Source organism: Ambystoma mexicanum, chromosome 6q (assembly GCF_040938575.1).
Source record: "Ambystoma mexicanum isolate Mex_15411 chromosome 6q, UKY_AmexF1_1, whole genome shotgun sequence".
Taxonomy (NCBI): domain Eukaryota; kingdom Metazoa; phylum Chordata; class Amphibia; order Caudata; family Ambystomatidae; genus Ambystoma; species Ambystoma mexicanum.
In genome coordinates, this window is record NC_090937.1 from 848,006,191 (window position 1) to 848,025,670 (window position 19,480).

The window sequence follows — 19,480 nt, forward strand, 5'->3', positions numbered from 1 at the left end:
ATTTTAACGAGAGAGGAGGAGAGAAGGGAGTGAGATGAGAAGATAGGTAGGCTGGGGGTGAGTTCATGAATAGTTTTGAAGATGAACAAAATTTTATAGTTAGCCTTTTGTTTTATAGATAGCCAGCCAACCTGGCAACAGGGAGACGAGGTAGAGGTAAATCGAGAAAGGCTGAACAGTGTGCAGACCATGAAGTTGAGGACTTTGTCCACAAGTGAAAAAGCATAGTTTGGAAGGACATAGAGGAGACTGGCAAAGTAGTCAAATCTTGAAAGGACTAAGAAGGAGATTAGCTGTTTAGCAGTATTGAAATGAATAAGATCACAGATTTATTTAATATATCGCGAGAAGTTGTGCTATGGGTTGAAGATGACACCAAGGTTACAACCAGAAGCAGAGTAAGGAAGGTTGTCAAGAGAGAAGAAGAGTCAGACGGGAAGATATAGCCTTTTGGGTGGAAAGTAGAAAAGTCATATATATTATTGAGTCCTCCTCACACTTTTTCTTTAGGACTTGAGCCCTTTTGAAACATTTGAAGACCTGCCAAATTGCTTACTTCTGTGCCTCAAGGTCTCCCAGGGAAATAATCTCTATTGCACTGTAAGGCAGTCCTACAGTAGGCACAATCTGCTCTGTCTGATCCAGGGCCAATCCCTAGCCTGACATGACATCATTGGAACCTGCTTCAACTTTATTTCTTTTGACAGTCAAAATAATCCTTATCTGCAGCTTCTGAAATAAAAGTGTATTACTAGTTTGGACAATATGGCCAAATATATACACAATAAAAATAAAAACAATTGGGAAACAGCAGTTAAACTACAGATAGTAAAACACAATCACCATATTGTTGCAATGCCTTCAACAGTAAGATGGTGTTTTCAAACAAATGTTTCAAAAAGACCCTTTACAAACAATATTTCTACCAATTACGTGTGGGAAGTGATGTGTTTAAGACCCTAAATTGCAGACTGGTCTCAAATCCCGGCTTCTCCGCTCAACCAATTTGTGTGCTCACGGAAAATACTTTTATCTCACAATGGGTTACTTGCCAAAATTAAATGTCTATGTAAAGTATTTCATGCCACACTGAATGCTACTTCAAAAAAAGCCTCACTCCAGATATTTCCACATAGGTAATATTAACAGTGGCAATTTACATACTGGACATCACAGCTGATTTGTCTCCTGCCTTAACTTCTTATGATAACTTTGCATATTGAAGACTCATGTCTATATTATCATTTGTGTCACTATTTATGCAAATAAGGGGGGCCCACCCTCCTTTTGCTGCTCAGGGTGTTAAGCAATAATTGATGTAGTAACCCTGGGGGAGACTACACAACACTTGTCCTCTTGGTATTAGATAACCCGCCTTTTGGTAAAGGCATGTACTTCACAAGTTGGTAGTGTGACTGAGCAGCCAGGCTGATCTCAAGATGGGTAAATGTGAGCTGTAGAGCTGTAGCAATGAAATCCACAAATACAAGTAGTCAAGTAACACTTATACTCAAGGTTTTTGTTATAAATAATTATTTATTCATTTAACATTAGTGTTTAAGTAAGCATCTTTAAAAAGGGCAATATATGCAACAATCAAATGTACTTTAAAATACCTTTCCAGAATCAACACAAAGTTAGTAGATACTCTTTAGAGATTCTTCTTACACATTTCCTACACCCTGAGGTGACTTCACTAAATAGGACAGTAATGGCATTTGTATATCCCTAGTACACTTTGCAGATTCTGAGGTTGATAGAAAGGAAAGGTTAAGGGAAGGAAAATGGTTTAACAGGTTTTCAGATTATGTGAGCATTTAAATCTTCCAATGAAGCCTGGATTAAATTCCCAGAATAATAGTTAAAAACGAAGTTATCACCTCTGAGGGACAGTAAATATCAAAGTTAAATGGACTGGAAGAGTCTACAGGGAGCCAGGACAGCCACATTAAATTGGAGCACAGTCTATGGAGCTGATGAACTTCTTAGATAACAAAGTCTTGCACAAAGTTAGAGAGTTTGTTGAAGAAAAATCACTGTACGGTCACAAGCTTTTACACTTGTGAAGGATAGAGCTGGAATCAACTCTCGCAAAGTAGCTACAGCGAGTCTCAACTGAGAAGAGCAAAGCTAATGACACCGAGGTAAGTACCCCAAGTCGGAACAGTACCTTTGGTTAGAAGAAGAGTGTCCAGCTGGCTTCTGTCTGGTTGCAGTGATGCACATCCTGGTTTCCTGGGCCTCAGTCGTGCGGACAAGAGGGAGGACGTCTGGAGGACGCCTGCAACAGCAATTTGGAGTTTGGTGGCAGCCAAGGGCTCTTTTCAGATCAGTGGCACATTGCGGTTTCAGCGCTCGGTAAACAGCACCACTGCGGATCTTGGATACGGTTGGGCTTCCTTCACTCCTTGAGTCCTGCACTCTGGTGAGGGGACTCAAGCTCTGGTCGTCCTGCTTCTGGACGGTCCTGGAAGACTCATGGAGCTTCTGTCTGGATCACAGACGTTGCACTCCATTAGGGATTTCTCAACCCCTGGCACTGGGTTCCTGCAGCAGCAAATAAGTACAGCCAGTCGGGGAAGACGGTCCAGTGGAGTTCATCTCGGGGTTAGTTGGTTCCACTAACCCAAGGGGAGAAGTGGTCCCTTCCGGAGCTTCTCTTGTTGATTAGAAAAATGAGTTTCAGCACAGCAGCAGGGCTTCACCATGCGAATCTAAGGTCCAGGGGGATGCAGCAAGCTTCGTTCGCGGTTTCTTCATCAGGTTGTTCTTCCCAGTGGTCGACTCCGTCTTCAGTCCCAAAACCCTCGCCTTTTACAAAGGTTTCTCCCATTCATGCACAGCCTATCTGTCAGTCAAATGGAATCAGGACTGGGTGCATTCAGGCATTTTCTAAAGACAAAGGACAGGGGAGTTTCGGGAATCTCCCTCACTTTCTGACCTTCCAGACACATTGGAGACAGAGGCGGGTTTCAGTACAGATGTCCGCCAAAGACAAAACGAACAAAGGGCTCAAACATGGCTTGGAGCACAGAGTAAAACCCAAGAAAGACCTCACAAACAGACAAACAGAAAATGGCAAAAAAAGAAGACCAGGGCTATTTTGACAAAATGGTCACCCAGGAGTGCTTTACTGCAGCTAAGGATTCAGACTACGGTAAAAAAGCACAATGGTAGTAAAATTAAACCACTGCCACCAGCCATTCAAAGTAGTGAGGGTAAGATAAAACATCTTACATGAGAATGCTAGGATAAGGAGCTACTAAGTAACCCCCCCAGCACTCCACATAAAATGGTGTGTTCTGGACCTACAAAGAAAAAAGTTAAGTAAATTCAATTTCACTTTACTATTCTTGGGAACAGCAGTTTATCCAAGTAAACCTTCTTTGGGACACTGCACTGAAGACGCTGTCTATCACCATAAAGTAGATGCCTATGGAGTTTGCCAGACTCCAAAAACAAAAGAAACACATCATCCAAATCAGACCAAAACACATGAGAGAGTGAGAAAAGGGCTCACTGACTCCAGGATTAAAATTAAAAAGTCCTAAAATTCTGCAAAGAGCTGGGGTCCCCAAGGTTGAATGGAATTAGCACAGAAATTAGAATTTTCCCTAACACAGGGCCCCATAAATGTTAGGACCTGTATTGGATATAATACACAGGAAGCTTAAAAGCTCATCCAGCTTTTCAAGACGCCCTTTTCTTGGTGCAGCCAACATTCCTTAATAAGCTGGCAAGTGGCAAACAAAAGAAGTGTGAGTTCTGAACGGAGAAGAGTAGCCGTGCTCTGGGGGGAGCTACGTCCAGTCCGGAGGGGGAGATATTATGGATTGGGGTGGGCATAACGTACCTTGATGAATGGGTAAGACAGATGCAGCGTAGACATGAATAACAAAACATCCAACCCTGTGGAGATTCAAAAGCACGATGTACGATTAGCCTTTCTGTGCATATTTGATAATGTCACAAGTGCGTAGGCAATGTGGTGACTAAACATATCATCTTATATTGAATAAAAGAAGCCGTTTTAAGCAAAACATTGCTGCCAAGTGTCGGAGCAGAACATTGTTCGGTAAATGCGTTTTGACACTAGTAACTTCTGAGGTTAACTTTAAAATTGCAACTCGAAGACTCAAACGTGTTGCCTTGACAACATTCTGTGCTAGATCACAAATCAAAGCTCGCGCCTGGCCTTTCAATATGTCAAGGATGGAAACGTATCCCTCACATTCGGCGAATGTAATTCTCGCAGCACAGTCGTGCCACCTCAATTGAGCAACATTAGCTTTCATTTCAGATCAAGGCCTTTCTTGTAAAATAATGCCGACAAAAACCTGCAGCTGGTACAGACATGACAGCTTTATACAGCAGCAAAAGAAGATATTTTCTTCCAACTCCTACGTTCATTCCACTCCAATTCCAGCCATAAACCAATATATATCCAGAAAAATAGATTGCCACTAAACATGATGATGTTCCCGGGGCTATTCCTTCACAGTAGATGGGTGCCGCACCCATGCATTTACTAACACAGAAGCGCATACCTTTACAATGTACCATCTCCGTGACGGATGTACAATGGCAGGTGTTTGATTGCCCAAACAGACATGCGCACTGCCAAGGAGCCTGCAGCAATGCTAGCAAGCCGGCCATATACATGAATGTGCCGGAGCCAAGTCCTTACACAGGTTTCACCGATTCGTTTGGTGTTCTGCTCCGAATGGAACTTAGTGACAGCGTGCCTCTCCCTGGGGAGCAGAGCTTGAAATGCTGAGGAGGAGTCCTTCTGATGTCTGTCTGGAATATCTCTTTGTTTTCTGTCACACTCATTACAACCCTACTCTAAGAGGGAGGCGTAAAAATAGTGAAACAGCTTTTCCATTTTTCATAGGTGCATAGAACACATAAGGACATCCACTGTCGCGTAGTGCACTCATCCAAAATAAGCAGATGTTGTGAAGAGCAGGGGATGGACTATGCCACACGCTGGCGGCACCGGGGGCTCTGAACAATTTGGAAAGGTGCTGGAGTCATGAAATTGGGGGCATGGCCTTCAACCGTTAGGGGTGGGGCTAAATACACTGTTTTTAAACACTTACATTTGACAACATTCCCAAAATGTAGTGAGTAATGTAAGAGAATGGAGATACAAGTGGATTTGAAATCTCTTTGTTTACAGTGTGTTTACTTCTGGTTGTTAGAACAAACCGTATCCTTTAGCTATCTCAATGCTCGAGAAAGCGGTGGAAGTTTCCTTAGAAATATATGCCAGCATGACCCCCTTTTAAGTTAGGGGTACACAAAGAAAATTCTAAGCCCTGCGCAAATTATACATGCAGGCATTGCCACTGTAAAACATTTTTATCTTGCCTGTCCAAAAAAACACCATACTGAAAATGTTCTGAGTGTAGAGGCGAAGGTGGACGCACTATCCTTAGCTCCCGCCACCTCACCACCGTCATACTGGAACAGCAGGAGAAGCGCATGTGTTTCCATACCTCATTGAGTGTATGAGAGACGATATGCACTCAGACAACTGCATCAAATGTACCCTTGCACTGAGAGTGTGGAAGGATGCCGCATGGAAGGATGTCAGAACGCACCATGCTGAAACAATATGAAAATACTTATGAGTGGCGGTATAAATGAAGCAATAAGAGAAACATGTACGAAACAATAAAGTAATCATGAATGTCAAAGAAGATAAAGTACCCTGCTGACCAATACGTGTAAATAGGCAGTAACGCAAGGTAGAAGAGACATATTGAAGCTTTCTAAAGAGGAATATGAAAAAACTGGGTAGCTCAAGCTTTAAGGCCTGCGGCCCTTACCTCTGGAACCAGCTGCCATCGGTCCTTAAGAGCAATGTGTCAATCGCTCAATTTAAAAAACAATTGAAGAAATATTTGTTTGACTCTGGCCCAAACTAGCCCTATCTATAATACCTATAATTCATATTGTGCCCCTCCTCTGCTGTGATCTTGCATGTTTTTTGTTGTATTGTCTGGTGAGCGCTTAGAGGCCCATGGGTGTAAAGCGCAATATAAATAATGAATAGATAGATATATAATGTGGCAACAATGGTCATTATTGGAAAATGGATGACGGCTTGTGTACATATTCAATTCAATTACCTCAGAAGAAGATCAGGGTTGCAGTGCTAGGAGATGATGTTAGAACAGCTTCATGTGCATAGTAAAGAGGAGTCAATGATGGCTGGGGATCAAGGATGCTATTTTTAAAGAATTGCCTCGAGGCACCAAGCGAGGCAGATGGATAAGTCAGGGATGAGACATATTTCTCTTAAATCTAAAGAGAATCAAACATTTTCAAGAGCCAAGTATTGAACAATTAAATGTGTAAAAAGCCTATACAAGATAGATTGAGCATGTCTGTAGAGGCCAAGAGGAGCAACAACAATCAGTGTAATCAAATCAAATCGCAGTAAATAAGAGGTTGAAATGGACACATTCGTGGTCTCTTCACACGAGACACAGAAGTAAAAAACAAGGGCTCTTCATTAAGCCTCGAATGAAGATAGTGATGTGCTTTATCTCCCTTGAATGTACTAGAACAGAGAACAAGCTACAAGGTCAACTACAGATGGGAAACATTGGCTCATGGCCGGTCTGATGAGAGATGATGGACTAATTGGGAAAGTGGGAAAAGTAATCTGACGTAATCAAGCACCTGGGTTTCAGTTTCCTTACATGCTGCTAGCCGAGTCGAAAGTCCAAGGTCCAACCAATCAGTGGGTCTATTGGGCAACCTGCTATACAGTGTTGCATAGACCAATCCAGTACCATTTTGTTTGCTATAATCAGTATTATATGTATTTAGAGGTAGTTTGAGGGTTGTCTTACAGATAAGAGACAGCCAATGAAGTCCTAACCTATATATATGCTATAAGAGGATATGTTCCCGTAATCCAATCCCTCGCGCTAATATGTTTTATGGTTTACCACGTAGGATGATGTCATAGATGACACAGATTGGGGTATAAGACGTCTGTGTGATGAAGTGAAAGTGTGAGTGTACAAGCATCCCTCTGATGTTTGTCAGTGGCCCCTGCGTTATTTAACCTGAGAATAAAGTAGTACTTTACCATATTCCTTGAGTCTGTCCGGTTATTTGGTCTGAGATCTTCATTGGTAATTCCATCTAGCACAAGAGACGCTTCAAGGTGCTAAAGCACACGATTCTCGTACAAATAATATATGCCAGCACTGCCACTTCAAAACATGTTCATGCAGCTTGTGCCCAAGACCATCATGGGTTTTGCCTCAACAATATACGCCATTGTAAAACATTATCATCCTAGTTGTATCCAAAGACTGTCATGAGCCTTGCTTCAACAATATACGCCATTGTAAATCATTTTTAGGATGCTTGTGCCCAGAGATCACCATAATTCTTGCCTGACCAATGTATGCCAATGTTAAATATTTTCACATTGCTCAGTGTTAGTCAAAGAGAAGGAAGTGTGATAAAGAGGTGGATAGTGAGTGAGTGGTGGAGTAATTGCACATGCTACACTTGCTACAGCTGGAGAACTTCCAATGCTTCTTTAACATGGAGATCTCACTTCATATGCCTGCTTCCTTTTGGCATTTATTTCATATTTTTGAGTTTCCTTATGAAAGTATATATACATTAAAAGAGAGGCCTAGCTGCCAAGTGACACAATATCATGCATGTCACTTTCAAACAGTCTTAGCTTTACAAATTGCATGCTGGGAATGTTACTTAAACTAAGGAGACCCTAAGAGATGTCTTGGTTTTATGATGGTTAACACACCATGATTATCAGTGATCCTTCTGTGGTTAGCTACATAAGGCCAGAGACTCTGCGTGATAGGTGCCATCCTTTTGTGGAAACATCATAATGAAAAAGAAAACACATAGATTTGTAACTTCAGTATTAGGGTTTTATTTGATATTGATATTTTATTTCTATCGCGCTTATACACAAGTGTTTCAGAGCGCGACAATGCAAGGGAGGGGAACAAGGGAGAACAAAACAGCGATCTTACTAGGCCCACTGACATTGAGAACACGCATGTGCAGGGGAGAGGGGGAGGCGAAAAGTGCATGGAACGGGGAGAAGTGGAAAGTGCGAAGCAGAGGAGAAACAGGTTAATAACAATAAATAAATATTACAGGCAACAAACAGTGGTAGTGCGGATGAAAAGAAGTGACACTCTTTTAACTCACCAAATCATTTGGTGAACTCAACTGTAGAGGTAAAATAACAGAAAGGAGGATGAAAGAACAGTACAGAAGAAAAGGAGAAAGTATGTCTTCCGAAGGCATACTGCTACTCAGAGGTTCATTCTTCCTGCTCCCAGTAGTAATTTGGTGAAAGGTGCTGCTATTCTGCACTGGTGGAGGTAATGGGGCAGCTTTTAGTGCCAGGTCGAACTAGGTTAATAAGAGGGTCCTCTATTAAGAATGAATCCCGATTAGTGGCAGCTGTAGGTCCTTTCATTGATGGTGCATTAATGTTTCCACTGAATTTACCTGAGCGACTAAGCATAGGGTGGGAGCCTGAAACAGTGTCACAGGATTTAAGGGGAGTTTGTCCACCTGAGGAATTTGTTTAAATTGGTGAAAATGGTACATTTTAAAATGCAATTTTTGATAGAAAACATGGCATGAAAAAAGCCATACAATTTACAATTGCTTATGTGAAAAAGTTGGATGCCAGATCACAAAGTGTACACAGGGTATTGTGTAATTATGGCAGCATTGCCAATCTAAAAACCTGTTTGAGGCCTCTATGATGTATGCTAGCATTGCCCTATCAAACCCTTTTCCACGCTGCCTGTGACCAAATATATGGCAGTATTGTCATTGTGAGACACTTTTATGATGGTACCCAACATATATGCCATCGCTGCACCTATAAAACACATGTTATTGATGGCAATCATTATAAACTATGCCAGAACTGTCTTTAAAACATGTTGCCCATGATGAAACAAATGCAAGTATTGCTACTGTAAAATACTTTCATGATAGTGTCCCATTTATAATATTTGCGAGCACTGCAAATGTAAAGCACATGTTCATGTCAACCGTGTCTGACATATTCCAGCATTGATGTGTATACCACTTTACAGCACTGGTGCCCAAACATACGACAATTTTACCACTGTAAAAGATTTTCACGATGATGTCCAGAATATATGCTGCATTCCCTCAGTAAATCCAATTCAAGTACCAGGCTCTTGCAATTCATGATGGCAGTGCCACACACCCTAACAATCAGTCACACACATTCTTTCCAGCTCTTGCATGCATACACATGCACACAAACACACACACACGCCCCCCCCACACACACACCACACACACAACACACACAGGCACACAGCCTTTGCTTAAATAAATGTACCTCTTCAAAGTGGTATTTCAGGATTCCCAGCAACCTCTGTTCTAAGGCTCCAGCCAGTCTACACCAGTAGTGCAGTTGGCGGAGGCTGGGATGTGCAGCCCTTGGAAAGGGTTTTAAAAAATAAATAAAAGCCTGGACTAGAGATGTTCGGACCAAGTTGGTGGGTGAGTTTAGTGGAGGAATGGAAGTGGGCCTTTATAAAAAAGTAAATGGATAAAGACACATTTAGCACTTCAGTGGCAATGTATCACTACCAGTCATTGCTCTCCTCCTAATTAGTTGTTGCCATGCTTGGGTTGCATGCGTTGTAGTTGGAAAACATGTACGACCATCCTGATCGTAACTGCAAACTGCTATGCTTATGCAAGTAAGTAGCTAAGCAAGCAGTGAGGGGGTGCACTGCAACACATTAAGTGGACCTAAAGGGGCAACTGCTGCACTTAATCCCCCTTCCTCCTCCACTGTTCCTACGGCAGACCTTAATTTCCCTTTTAAAAAGAATAAGAAATCACCCCTCCCACAAAGGTTGGAAATGCAGAAAGACTTCCTGTTGTTAGTTCATGGTCCATGTCAAAATCAGTTGTGCCATAATCCCATGTAAATCTAGTGCTATTGTTGGGATGTCTTTGAGGAGTCAGTGGGCCATCCGAAGGATGGAGCTGGGAAACTGACAACAAATTACAATTTGTGCCCCAATATTGCATGATAACATAACATTGCATAATACAAAATACCAAAGCATAACAGATGTAGAAATACGGATTTATGTGGACATAACCAGCTAAATGTAATCTTTCATTTTCCCAAAGTCAAAAAAGTTTTTCATTAGTTATTGGGGGGACTGCTGGACAAAGTATGACAACAATCACCTCCGAATTATTCTTCCTCTCTACTTTGCTAAAGACTCCAATCAAGCAGTCCCACTAAGTCAGTGCCTTGTCTGGGATTGCTCAAGGGAAGCCCTTATTTATATATTTTTATGTCCAGTTCGTGTACTCTGGATGACAACCCTTATATAACACCCCTCTCTTAGAATCCCCCTGGCCCCACTGAGCCAAGAAGTAAGTTTGTTTTGTAAATTTAAAAGGTTTATTTGAGAATCAAACAATATATATATATATATATATATATATATATATATATATATATATATATATATATCACACTTTTCACACTTTTATAATAATTTAATAATTGAAATCACACTTGTGAATATGAGCAGTAATCAGCAATAGGTAACCCTACAATAGCACAGTTCTGGTGATTACTACAACACCGAAATAGCACGTTATGTAAGTATAGTTTATGCCGCTGCAATCACCACCACAATGGCCTTATGGCAATGAGACTGTGTCCGATAAATAGGGGCAGTGTGACCCGGCCGGAGATACCTAGGCACTAGTGTAGAGTACCTAAGTGTAGTAAGAGGAAACAAATAGAAACAAAATGAATGAGGGGAAGAGATGAATTGAGGCACAAAGGAATGAACACGATACGGGAAGATGTGGTGTCATTATGTGTCAATGATTAAGTATTGTGCAATGTTGGAAAAATTGACATATTGAAAGAAAAGCAAAATGTTATTCTTCATCAAAACTAGCATTTTCCAACAAAGTTAGTTTTCCAAAACTTGAGAGAGAAGTATTTAGGAAATTAGTGAAGCATATATGAGTGATGGACCAATTTAGTACATGAATGTTCTCTATTATTGATAGCACAATGGAACGTACACCACCCTAAAACACGTGTCTACACCAAACAACCTGTCCTTAAAGAGTTTCCTAAAAGTGGAGCTCATTCCAGGCCTGCGCTACCCGAACAGGTAAGGAACGACCATTCCCCAAGATCTCCATCAATATGAAAACTAGAATATTCCTGTCCTAAACTCTCTCAGGAAACTTGGACCCACATACCATGAGCACAGTTCTGCTAGCGTTTAGACATAACCAATTACTGGGCATCCAGTTTTTAAATGCCATGTATATTTTATTTAGCCTCACCTAATCGTCGGTGTAGTTTCCACTGATTTCCATGGTAAGCTGAAAATCATCTGCATAATTAGCGAAAAACACCCACATCTCTCTAATTCCATGCACAGAGGCTAGATCTAGATGTTAAAGAGGGAGGGGGATAAACAGGCCCCCTGAGGGGCACCATAGACTATAGGTTCAGCGTCAGATGAGGCATCTCCCCAATGAATCCTGGACCTTCGAACCATGCCACTGACTCACTCACTGTTAATGCTATTTATAACCGGTTTCAAACCTGGATGCGCATTATTGCCACCCCGCCCCTTAACAACTCTAGAACCGAGCTCATAGTTAAGGGTAACACTCAGCATCTCCAGAAGTTTGGCCCAGAATATCAGAGCTTTAACATTGCTGGCTGTTACATCGCTACTCTAACCAAAGTCAAGACTCTACGAGTTACTCTTAAGCTAAATATGAAGTCCCAAGTAAGCAGCCTAGTCTCTGAAACATCTTATCACCTTAAACTGCTCGCCCAGCTAAGACCATTCCTAAATTCCACAAACTGCACCACCATTGCACGAGCCAGATTCAGAGCTAAACTTGATTATTGCTCAAGCCTTCTGATGGGCATTACTAAAGGCGAACTAACTCAATTACAGGTGATCCAGAACAATGTTGTGTGCATTGCTGAGGGACTCTGCAGATCATATTATGTATCTGCTGCTTGCATAGCTCTACACTGGCTCCTGATCAGCAGCAGAATCTCTTTTACAGTTCAATGTATCACACACAATTGCTTGTATGTTGAGAGCCCAAAGTACCAGTCAAGTATTTATTTAAATATTTATTTATTTTGCTTTTGTTAGTAGTTACTATCGCATGGCTAACTGCTAGCAGAGTCCTAAGATCCAATAATGCCTGCCTTCTTAATACACCACGGGCCAGACTGTCCGTTGTAGCTCAAGGATCTTTTCCGTATTGAACCCCTAAAATCTGGAATGCACTGCCTCTTGAGAGTGTGCTCCTCACTGGCTGCCTTCAAACGAGGACAATACACTTTGCGGTTCTATTACACCACACTTTCTTTGCCTTTATATCTCCTGGCTCAGGTGTTTTGCCCTGATTTGCAACTTTTTTGTTTTGTTTTTTGTTTTCTGTCTTGTATGTCTTGTCTAGGAACCCTATGCCCAACGGCTCTTGCTTTGCACCACACAAATAAAATACGTAAAAATAAATAAATACCAAATATCTCTATATCTTCAATATTAACTTTTTGTCGATACAACATGATGTTGGTAAGCAACAGATACCCTCCGAGTGTCTAGCTACGCACATATACTATCAAACTAGTTTATACCTCTAATATCCGAGCCATTTAAGGTAATAACTGTTGTACCTTTGTGTATACAAATGTAGGATTTGTATTGATAACACATACAAATGCATCACTATAAAAACAGTCTAACAAAGCATCTGAAATTATGCCAAAAATGTGCACTTTGCAGAATACCTTTTCAAGAGGTTATACCTAAAGTAAACTTTGCATTTTGTTGAAGATGTAAATACACCTTATTTTAGTGCATTATGTGCAGATTATGTACAGCACATGTCAAAGAGGCTTGGTAAAAACACTTTCAAGATGTAAGCACAGAATTAAGTAGGAATTCAATAAAGTTCAGGTAAAGAAATACATGTCTTACACAATGAAATACAGGACTAAAGTAAGATACAGTGCACACACAAAGCCACTTGACATAACTACTTTTCTCAATATTTTCAACATATTCCCTTTAAATGAACATAAATAAGACAATGGAAGTGATCACTATACCTTGCAAAGAGGTTTCAGCTTGGTTTCCATAATGAAATCATATTTGCAAAGTTCACAGCATCGAGTGTCCGAGCTCTTAATCCATTGATGTAGACACGACTGGTGCACGTAGCAGAGGGTGCCGGTGCAGCGACACGGTGTGATGAGTGGACTCTCATCATCTCCCTCACAATGACATATCCTGATGGGTGAATAACACCAAAGATCAGGAACCTTTAGAAGCCCTCATGGCATAGCATACCTTCAATGTTACAGGCAGTGAAATGGGATAACGTAGATCATTATTAGCTACAGTTTTGCAAACGCATTTGGTCATAATATAATGTGACAAAACTAGAGAGCAAACTACACATCAACATGTTGGAAACAGTGTTCATGCTATGATTGAAGAAACACTTACACCATCATTTCTGATGCAGCCTTATTGTTTTGCCTGGCACATCAAAGTAGCCCTCTTCCTTAAACATTAATTGAAGTGTGGATCTCACAAAACTGAGTTTTCAACATGAGTTAAATCTCTTCTAGATCTATTATCATTAGGCTATGCCTTTGCATCAGCGTGTGCCAACTGTGTCTTTGTAGCGACATGTATCATCTATTAAAATACATAGAGTTGTCTGAGATAACATTGATGGTTATCTGCAGGTAGACGTTTGGAAAGTCTTAGGTTCATGTACTGGAACATAAGATGATGTTGCAAATATAAGTAGGACCTTTTTATAGTTTGTTTTGAAGAAAACAAATAAACTGCAAAAGATACAAATAACAACATTCAAGATCCTGATATTGTTTCTTTTATTTGTTGTCTAAACACAATAACATCTTATACAAATACTACATAGCAACACAGTTAGGAAAGAGGGGAGAGGAACAAGAAAAGAAGTGAAACAGAGGAAAAAAGCACACTCAGATCTCCTCTGGAGGTCCACCAGCCATGAGTCACTCCAAGGTCCTGACAATTTTGAAATCGACAAAATACTTATAGACTACTATTGGGGTACATGTTTTTGTGACAGTGATTCACATATATGTATTACTAGTTCAAATGAATCAAAGACTATTTCATAAGGTCTTCAAATTCTCAAAACATGTGTGTTTAATAACTCTAATTTGCAGTTTGATAAGTACTATGCCTGGGGGCACTATAATTAATGTACGCTCTTCTTATAGTAATGACAATAAATAACAAGATTGCAATGAAATTATTGTTAGGCCATGCACCAATCATATTTGTTTTGAAATCAAGCATTAGTAGAATATGAGTTATAGAAATATGAAATTTAAATACATTCTTCCAATGGCCATTAAGATTATAAAAGTGTCATGAACCATCGAACTCGCCCTTTCTGGGCCTCCTGGTCCCTGGCACGTCGGGGATTACACTCCATAATACTACCAACATGGCTGCAAGCTCAGAATGCTGCTCACCAGTTTTCATGTTCTACGCAGCGTGCTCTATAAAGAGGCCACACCCTCGCGGCCCCGCGCGTCTCAATGCTGCTGCTAGCTGTGACCGGATGTGTGCCCCGTACTCTCCCTTGTTTTATTCTGTTGTTTCCTGGTTCCTGGAAGCCCTTCTTCCAATCTACCTTCCCTCCTTCTTATCCAGCCTTTTCCGGAATCCCTGCACCGCCTTCGCGTGCTCCATATCCTTTTTCTGAATTTCCTGGAGCTTCCCCTTGATCTCGGACAACGAAGCTGAACGAACACTGGAAGCCGAGGACGGCCGATTGGGCTTGTATAAGACCCGAACCATACGAAAGAAGACTCCTCCTAAAGAAGTCATCAGGCAACAAAAATAGGTGAGAAAGGGGGAAACCTGTGACAGATTTAGACGCCACCTGACCGAAGTCGATACAGACATGTAGGCGGCCATCCAGGATCTTATGCGCGGCATGCAAGAACTAACGACCGAAGTACAAAACCTGAAAGCTGAGAACGCCGCGTTAAAACAATTGGTACTATCCCGCGACTCTGCCACAAAAGACAGTGTGCTATTGGGCGGCATTGTTGACAAATATGATGGCTCTGCAAAAACCCTCTGTGGATTCCTGGATTCTTGTTTGGTCTACTTTACCTTTAAACCTTATTATTTCTCCACCCCCAGGGCTAAAGTGGGCTTTATTATTTCACACTTTTCCGGGAATGCATTAGCCTGGCCCACACCATTAGTTAATTCCAGAGACGCCCTCTTGGATGATTATGACGGATTCATTCAAGCGCTTAAAACCATGTTTGACCGCCCAGAACAGGTCTTTAGTGCTCAAGATCTTTTAATCGATTTCCAGCAAGGCTCTCAGGACATGCTCACTTATGTGACTCGATTCAAGCAACTGGCTAAAGAAGCGAGTTGGCCTTCTGAAGCTTTCTTCACTCTCTTTCGAAGAGGGCTAATTGAAGATATCAAGGATGAATTAGCTAGGGTGGCACGTCCAAGTTCTTACCAGGCACTTATGGATCTTGCTCTACAGATTGATTTTTGCATCCCGGAAAGGAAGACAGAGAAAAGGAAGACCAAGCCACCCCTCCAGAAGAACCCCTTAGAGACCTCCTCAAAATCCGAAGATACTTCGGTTCCTACAAACGAACCCAAACCCATGCAACTAGGGGCCTTCCATGGACCCATATCCCCCCAAGAAAGGTTGCGAAGGATCCATACCGGTTTGTGCATGTACTGTGCCTCGGACAAGCATTTAGTCAGAGAATGTTCAATAGCCTCTCCGCGGCGTTCGGGAAACACCAGCTCCCGATCCTAGATGGAGCCCAGTTTCGGGAGAGAGATGTAGGCTCCACATCTATACCATACTTGAACTCTCCTGGACAAAACTCTCTGGTAATTTTACAGGCCTTTCTATCACCATCCAAGAAGGAAACCTACCCCATTCTGGCATTAGTGGACTGTGGGGCCATGGGAATATTCATAGATCAAGAATGGGTCCTTAAACATCATATTCCCTATGAATCCCAGAATACCTTGCAACCCATAGAAGCAATTGATGGGAGACCCCTCTATTCTGGACCTATAACCCTTCAGACCAAGGAAATCGAGCTTGCAATAAACCATCATCGAGAGAAGATAAAGTTTGACATCATAAAATCTGCCCATTACCCAATGGTATTGGGAATGCCCTGGCTACAAAAACACAATCCATACATCAATTGGACAGCAGGTTCCCTGTTCCTAGCTTCCAAATTTTGCATGTCTCATTGTCTACTCCTGGATCTCTCTCCGACACCATCGGAAGAACGTTCAACAACCCAGCAAGGTCCTCTTACGGTCTCCAACATCGTCCAGGTTTCTAAAGCCTACCAGGAATACGTTGATGTGTTCTCATCTGCTATTGTCCAAGCATTACCACCCCATAGGCCAGAAGACTGTGCTATTGAAACCAAACCTTCAGCTGTGATTCCCTTTGGAAGGATGTTTATTCTGTCTGAACCCAAGAAAAAGGCCCTTCGTGAATACCTAGACACTAACCTAGAAAACGGCACCATACGCCCATCCAAGTCTCCAGCTGGAGCTTCACTATTTTTTGTTCCTAAGAAAGACACCAAAGAGCTCAGACCGTGTCTTGATTATCGAGGTCTAAATCAGTGCACCCTTAAGGATCGTTATCCATTACCCTTGATCTCAGATATCCTGGAAGCCGTAAGAGGAGCCGTAATATTCACCAAATTGGATCTCAGGAGTGCCTACCATCTGATCTGTATTAGGGAAGGAGACGATTGGAAGACAGCCTTCAGAACACCCTTTGGTCATCATGAATACTTGGTCATGCCCTTTGGACTCGCTGATGCTCCGGCGATCTTCCAATGCTTTAGGGATCGGGTGTTTTTGGATACGCTGTTTCTTTTCGTCATCGTCTACCTGGACGATATTTTGATATTCTCTAAGGATCCTCTCAAGCATGAAGGACATGTTAAGGCAGTATTACAACGGCTACATGAACACAAGCTCCTAGCAAAATCCGAGAAGTGCCTTTTTCATGTTTCCACTGTTCACTATCTAGGATTTTTCCTTAGCCCAGACGGCATAGGAATGGATCAATCCAAGGTTAAGGCCAAACTATCCTGGCCAACTCCGACCACCGTAAAACAGATCCAGTCTTTCCTGGGCCTAGCTAATTTCTATTGGAAGTTCATATCATCCTTCTCCGAGATTGTTCAACCGATTATTGCCTTGTTGAAGAAAGATACTCCCTTTCATTGGACATCAGTCCAGGAGAAGGCCTCCCAACGCTTGAAAACAGAGTTTACACAAGCCCCTATCCTGGCTCAACCTGATATAAATCGACCCTTCCTAGTGGAAACAGACGCCTCTAACTATGCCATCGGAGCAGTTTTGAAACAGGAACTCGATGACAGATTGGAACATCCTATTGCCTATCTTTCACGGACATTGACCCCCAGTGAAACTCATTACTCGGTTTTAGAAAAGGAACTGCTAGCCATCCATCAAGCCTTCACCGAGTGGCCTCATTTACTTCTAGGAGCTAAACATCCTGTCCAGGTTCGCACGGACCATCGAAATCTCCAAGTATTACTGGCCTTGGATTGCAGGAACAGCCGTCAGGCCCCTTGGGCCATCTTCTTTGCCCAATACCAGTTCCAGATTCACCATGTTCCTGGAACACAAAATATAATCGCTGACGCCCTGTCTCGGCGTCCTGACTATGAACCCCCTGAAGACTGAACATTTCCTAAGATGTTTCCCCATACAATATTATGTAGCTCAGGCAATCAGTCTCCTAGATGAAGTTTGCATGCAAACTCAATCCTCTGAGCTCTGGAAAGACATCTCGAGCAAGAACCAGTGGAATTTGAAGACTAAACATGGATACTTGTTCAAAAATAACGCCTTGGTCATCCCAACACAAAAACTACAACAAAGGATAATAAACCTCTGTCACAATACCCTTTACTCCGGACATCGTGGTATTACCAATACCCTCCGACTAATACAAAGGCAATTTTGGTGGCCCGGAATGAAAGCTGACATACAACTGTACGTTCAGGCATGCTCTGTCTGTAATAAAAACAAATACGACAATAAAAGACCAGTGGGCCTACTATAGCAACCTCCACTATCAACAAGGTCTTGGGAATTCATAGCTACAGACTTCATTGTGGAATTACCACCTTCCAGGGGATACACAACCATCATGGTCACCATTGACTTGTTCACTCATATGGCTCATTTTACACCCCTGTATAAACTGCCATCCTCGTCAGAACTTGCTGAAATTTTCCTGGAACACATATTCCGACTACATGGACTCCCTTCCAAGATCATATCGGACAGAGGGCCTCAATACATTTCTCAGTTCTGGAAATACCTTTGCCGGATACTAGGAATTCAACGTGCCCTCTCCTCAGGTTATCATCCCCAAACCAACGGAGCTACAGAGCGTGTAAACCAAACCTTGGAACAATATCTCCTTTGCTTCACTACCAAGGTCCAGGACGATTGGTCCCTTTTAATACCAGTGGCTGAATTCGCTTATAATAATTCGGATCACTCAGCCGTTAAGACCAGCCCTTTTTTCTGTAGCCAAGGATTCTACCCTTCGGTTCTACCTTCTGTCCTTCCACATGCTACACCAGTTCCCACAGTCGACTCCTGGATTGAAACACTCATTAATGTACTTTGTAGAGGCCAAAGAACAATTAGAGAAGGCCAGGACCCAGACCAAGCTGTATGCAGACTCCAAAAGAAGACCGAGCCCTTCCTACACAATAGGGGATAAAGTATGGCTATCCTCGAAGCTGCTGCCACGGCATCTGCGACCAAATAAATTGGCTCCCCGGTATTATGGGCCTTTCCCTATAAAGGAAATCAGCAACCCACTGGCCTTTCGACTCAAATTACCAGACTCCTGGAAGAAAATTCACCCAGTCTTTCATACATCCTTAATAAAGCCATATGTCCAGACCTCTCGAAATAACCTCCGGCCTAACCCAGTGCTCGTCAATGACCAACTGGAGTATGAGGTCTCCAGAATTTGTGATTCCAGATATAGACGTGGCCAACTCCAATACCTGGTGGAATGGAAAGGATATCCCCCCAGTGAACGCACTTGGGAACCTATCTCAAACTTAAATACTCCCAGGTTACTCAGAGGTTTCCATCTCATACACCCGGGCAAACCTGGCAGGACGGGTTTTCGGAGGAGGCATGCTGTCATGAACCATCAAACTCGCCCTTTCTGGGCATCCTGTTCCCTGACACGTCGGGGATTACACTCCATAATACTACCAACAAGGCTGCAAGCTCAGAAC

At 42.2% G+C, this 19,480-nt stretch overlaps 1 protein-coding gene across 3 annotated transcripts in view; it reads right to left on the bottom strand.

Annotated features, from left to right (window-relative positions):
• The window catches only part of MARCHF1 (membrane associated ring-CH-type finger 1), a 1,944,794-nt gene that overhangs the window by 272,179 nt on the left and 1,653,135 nt on the right, over positions 1-19,480 (bottom strand). For all 3 annotated transcript variants that reach the window (XM_069631376.1, XM_069631375.1, XM_069631377.1), the window contains one exon: positions 13,202-13,382. In XM_069631376.1, coding sequence (XP_069487477.1) covers positions 13,202-13,382 — 181 coding nt within the window. The remainder of the gene's footprint in view (positions 1-13,201; positions 13,383-19,480) is intronic.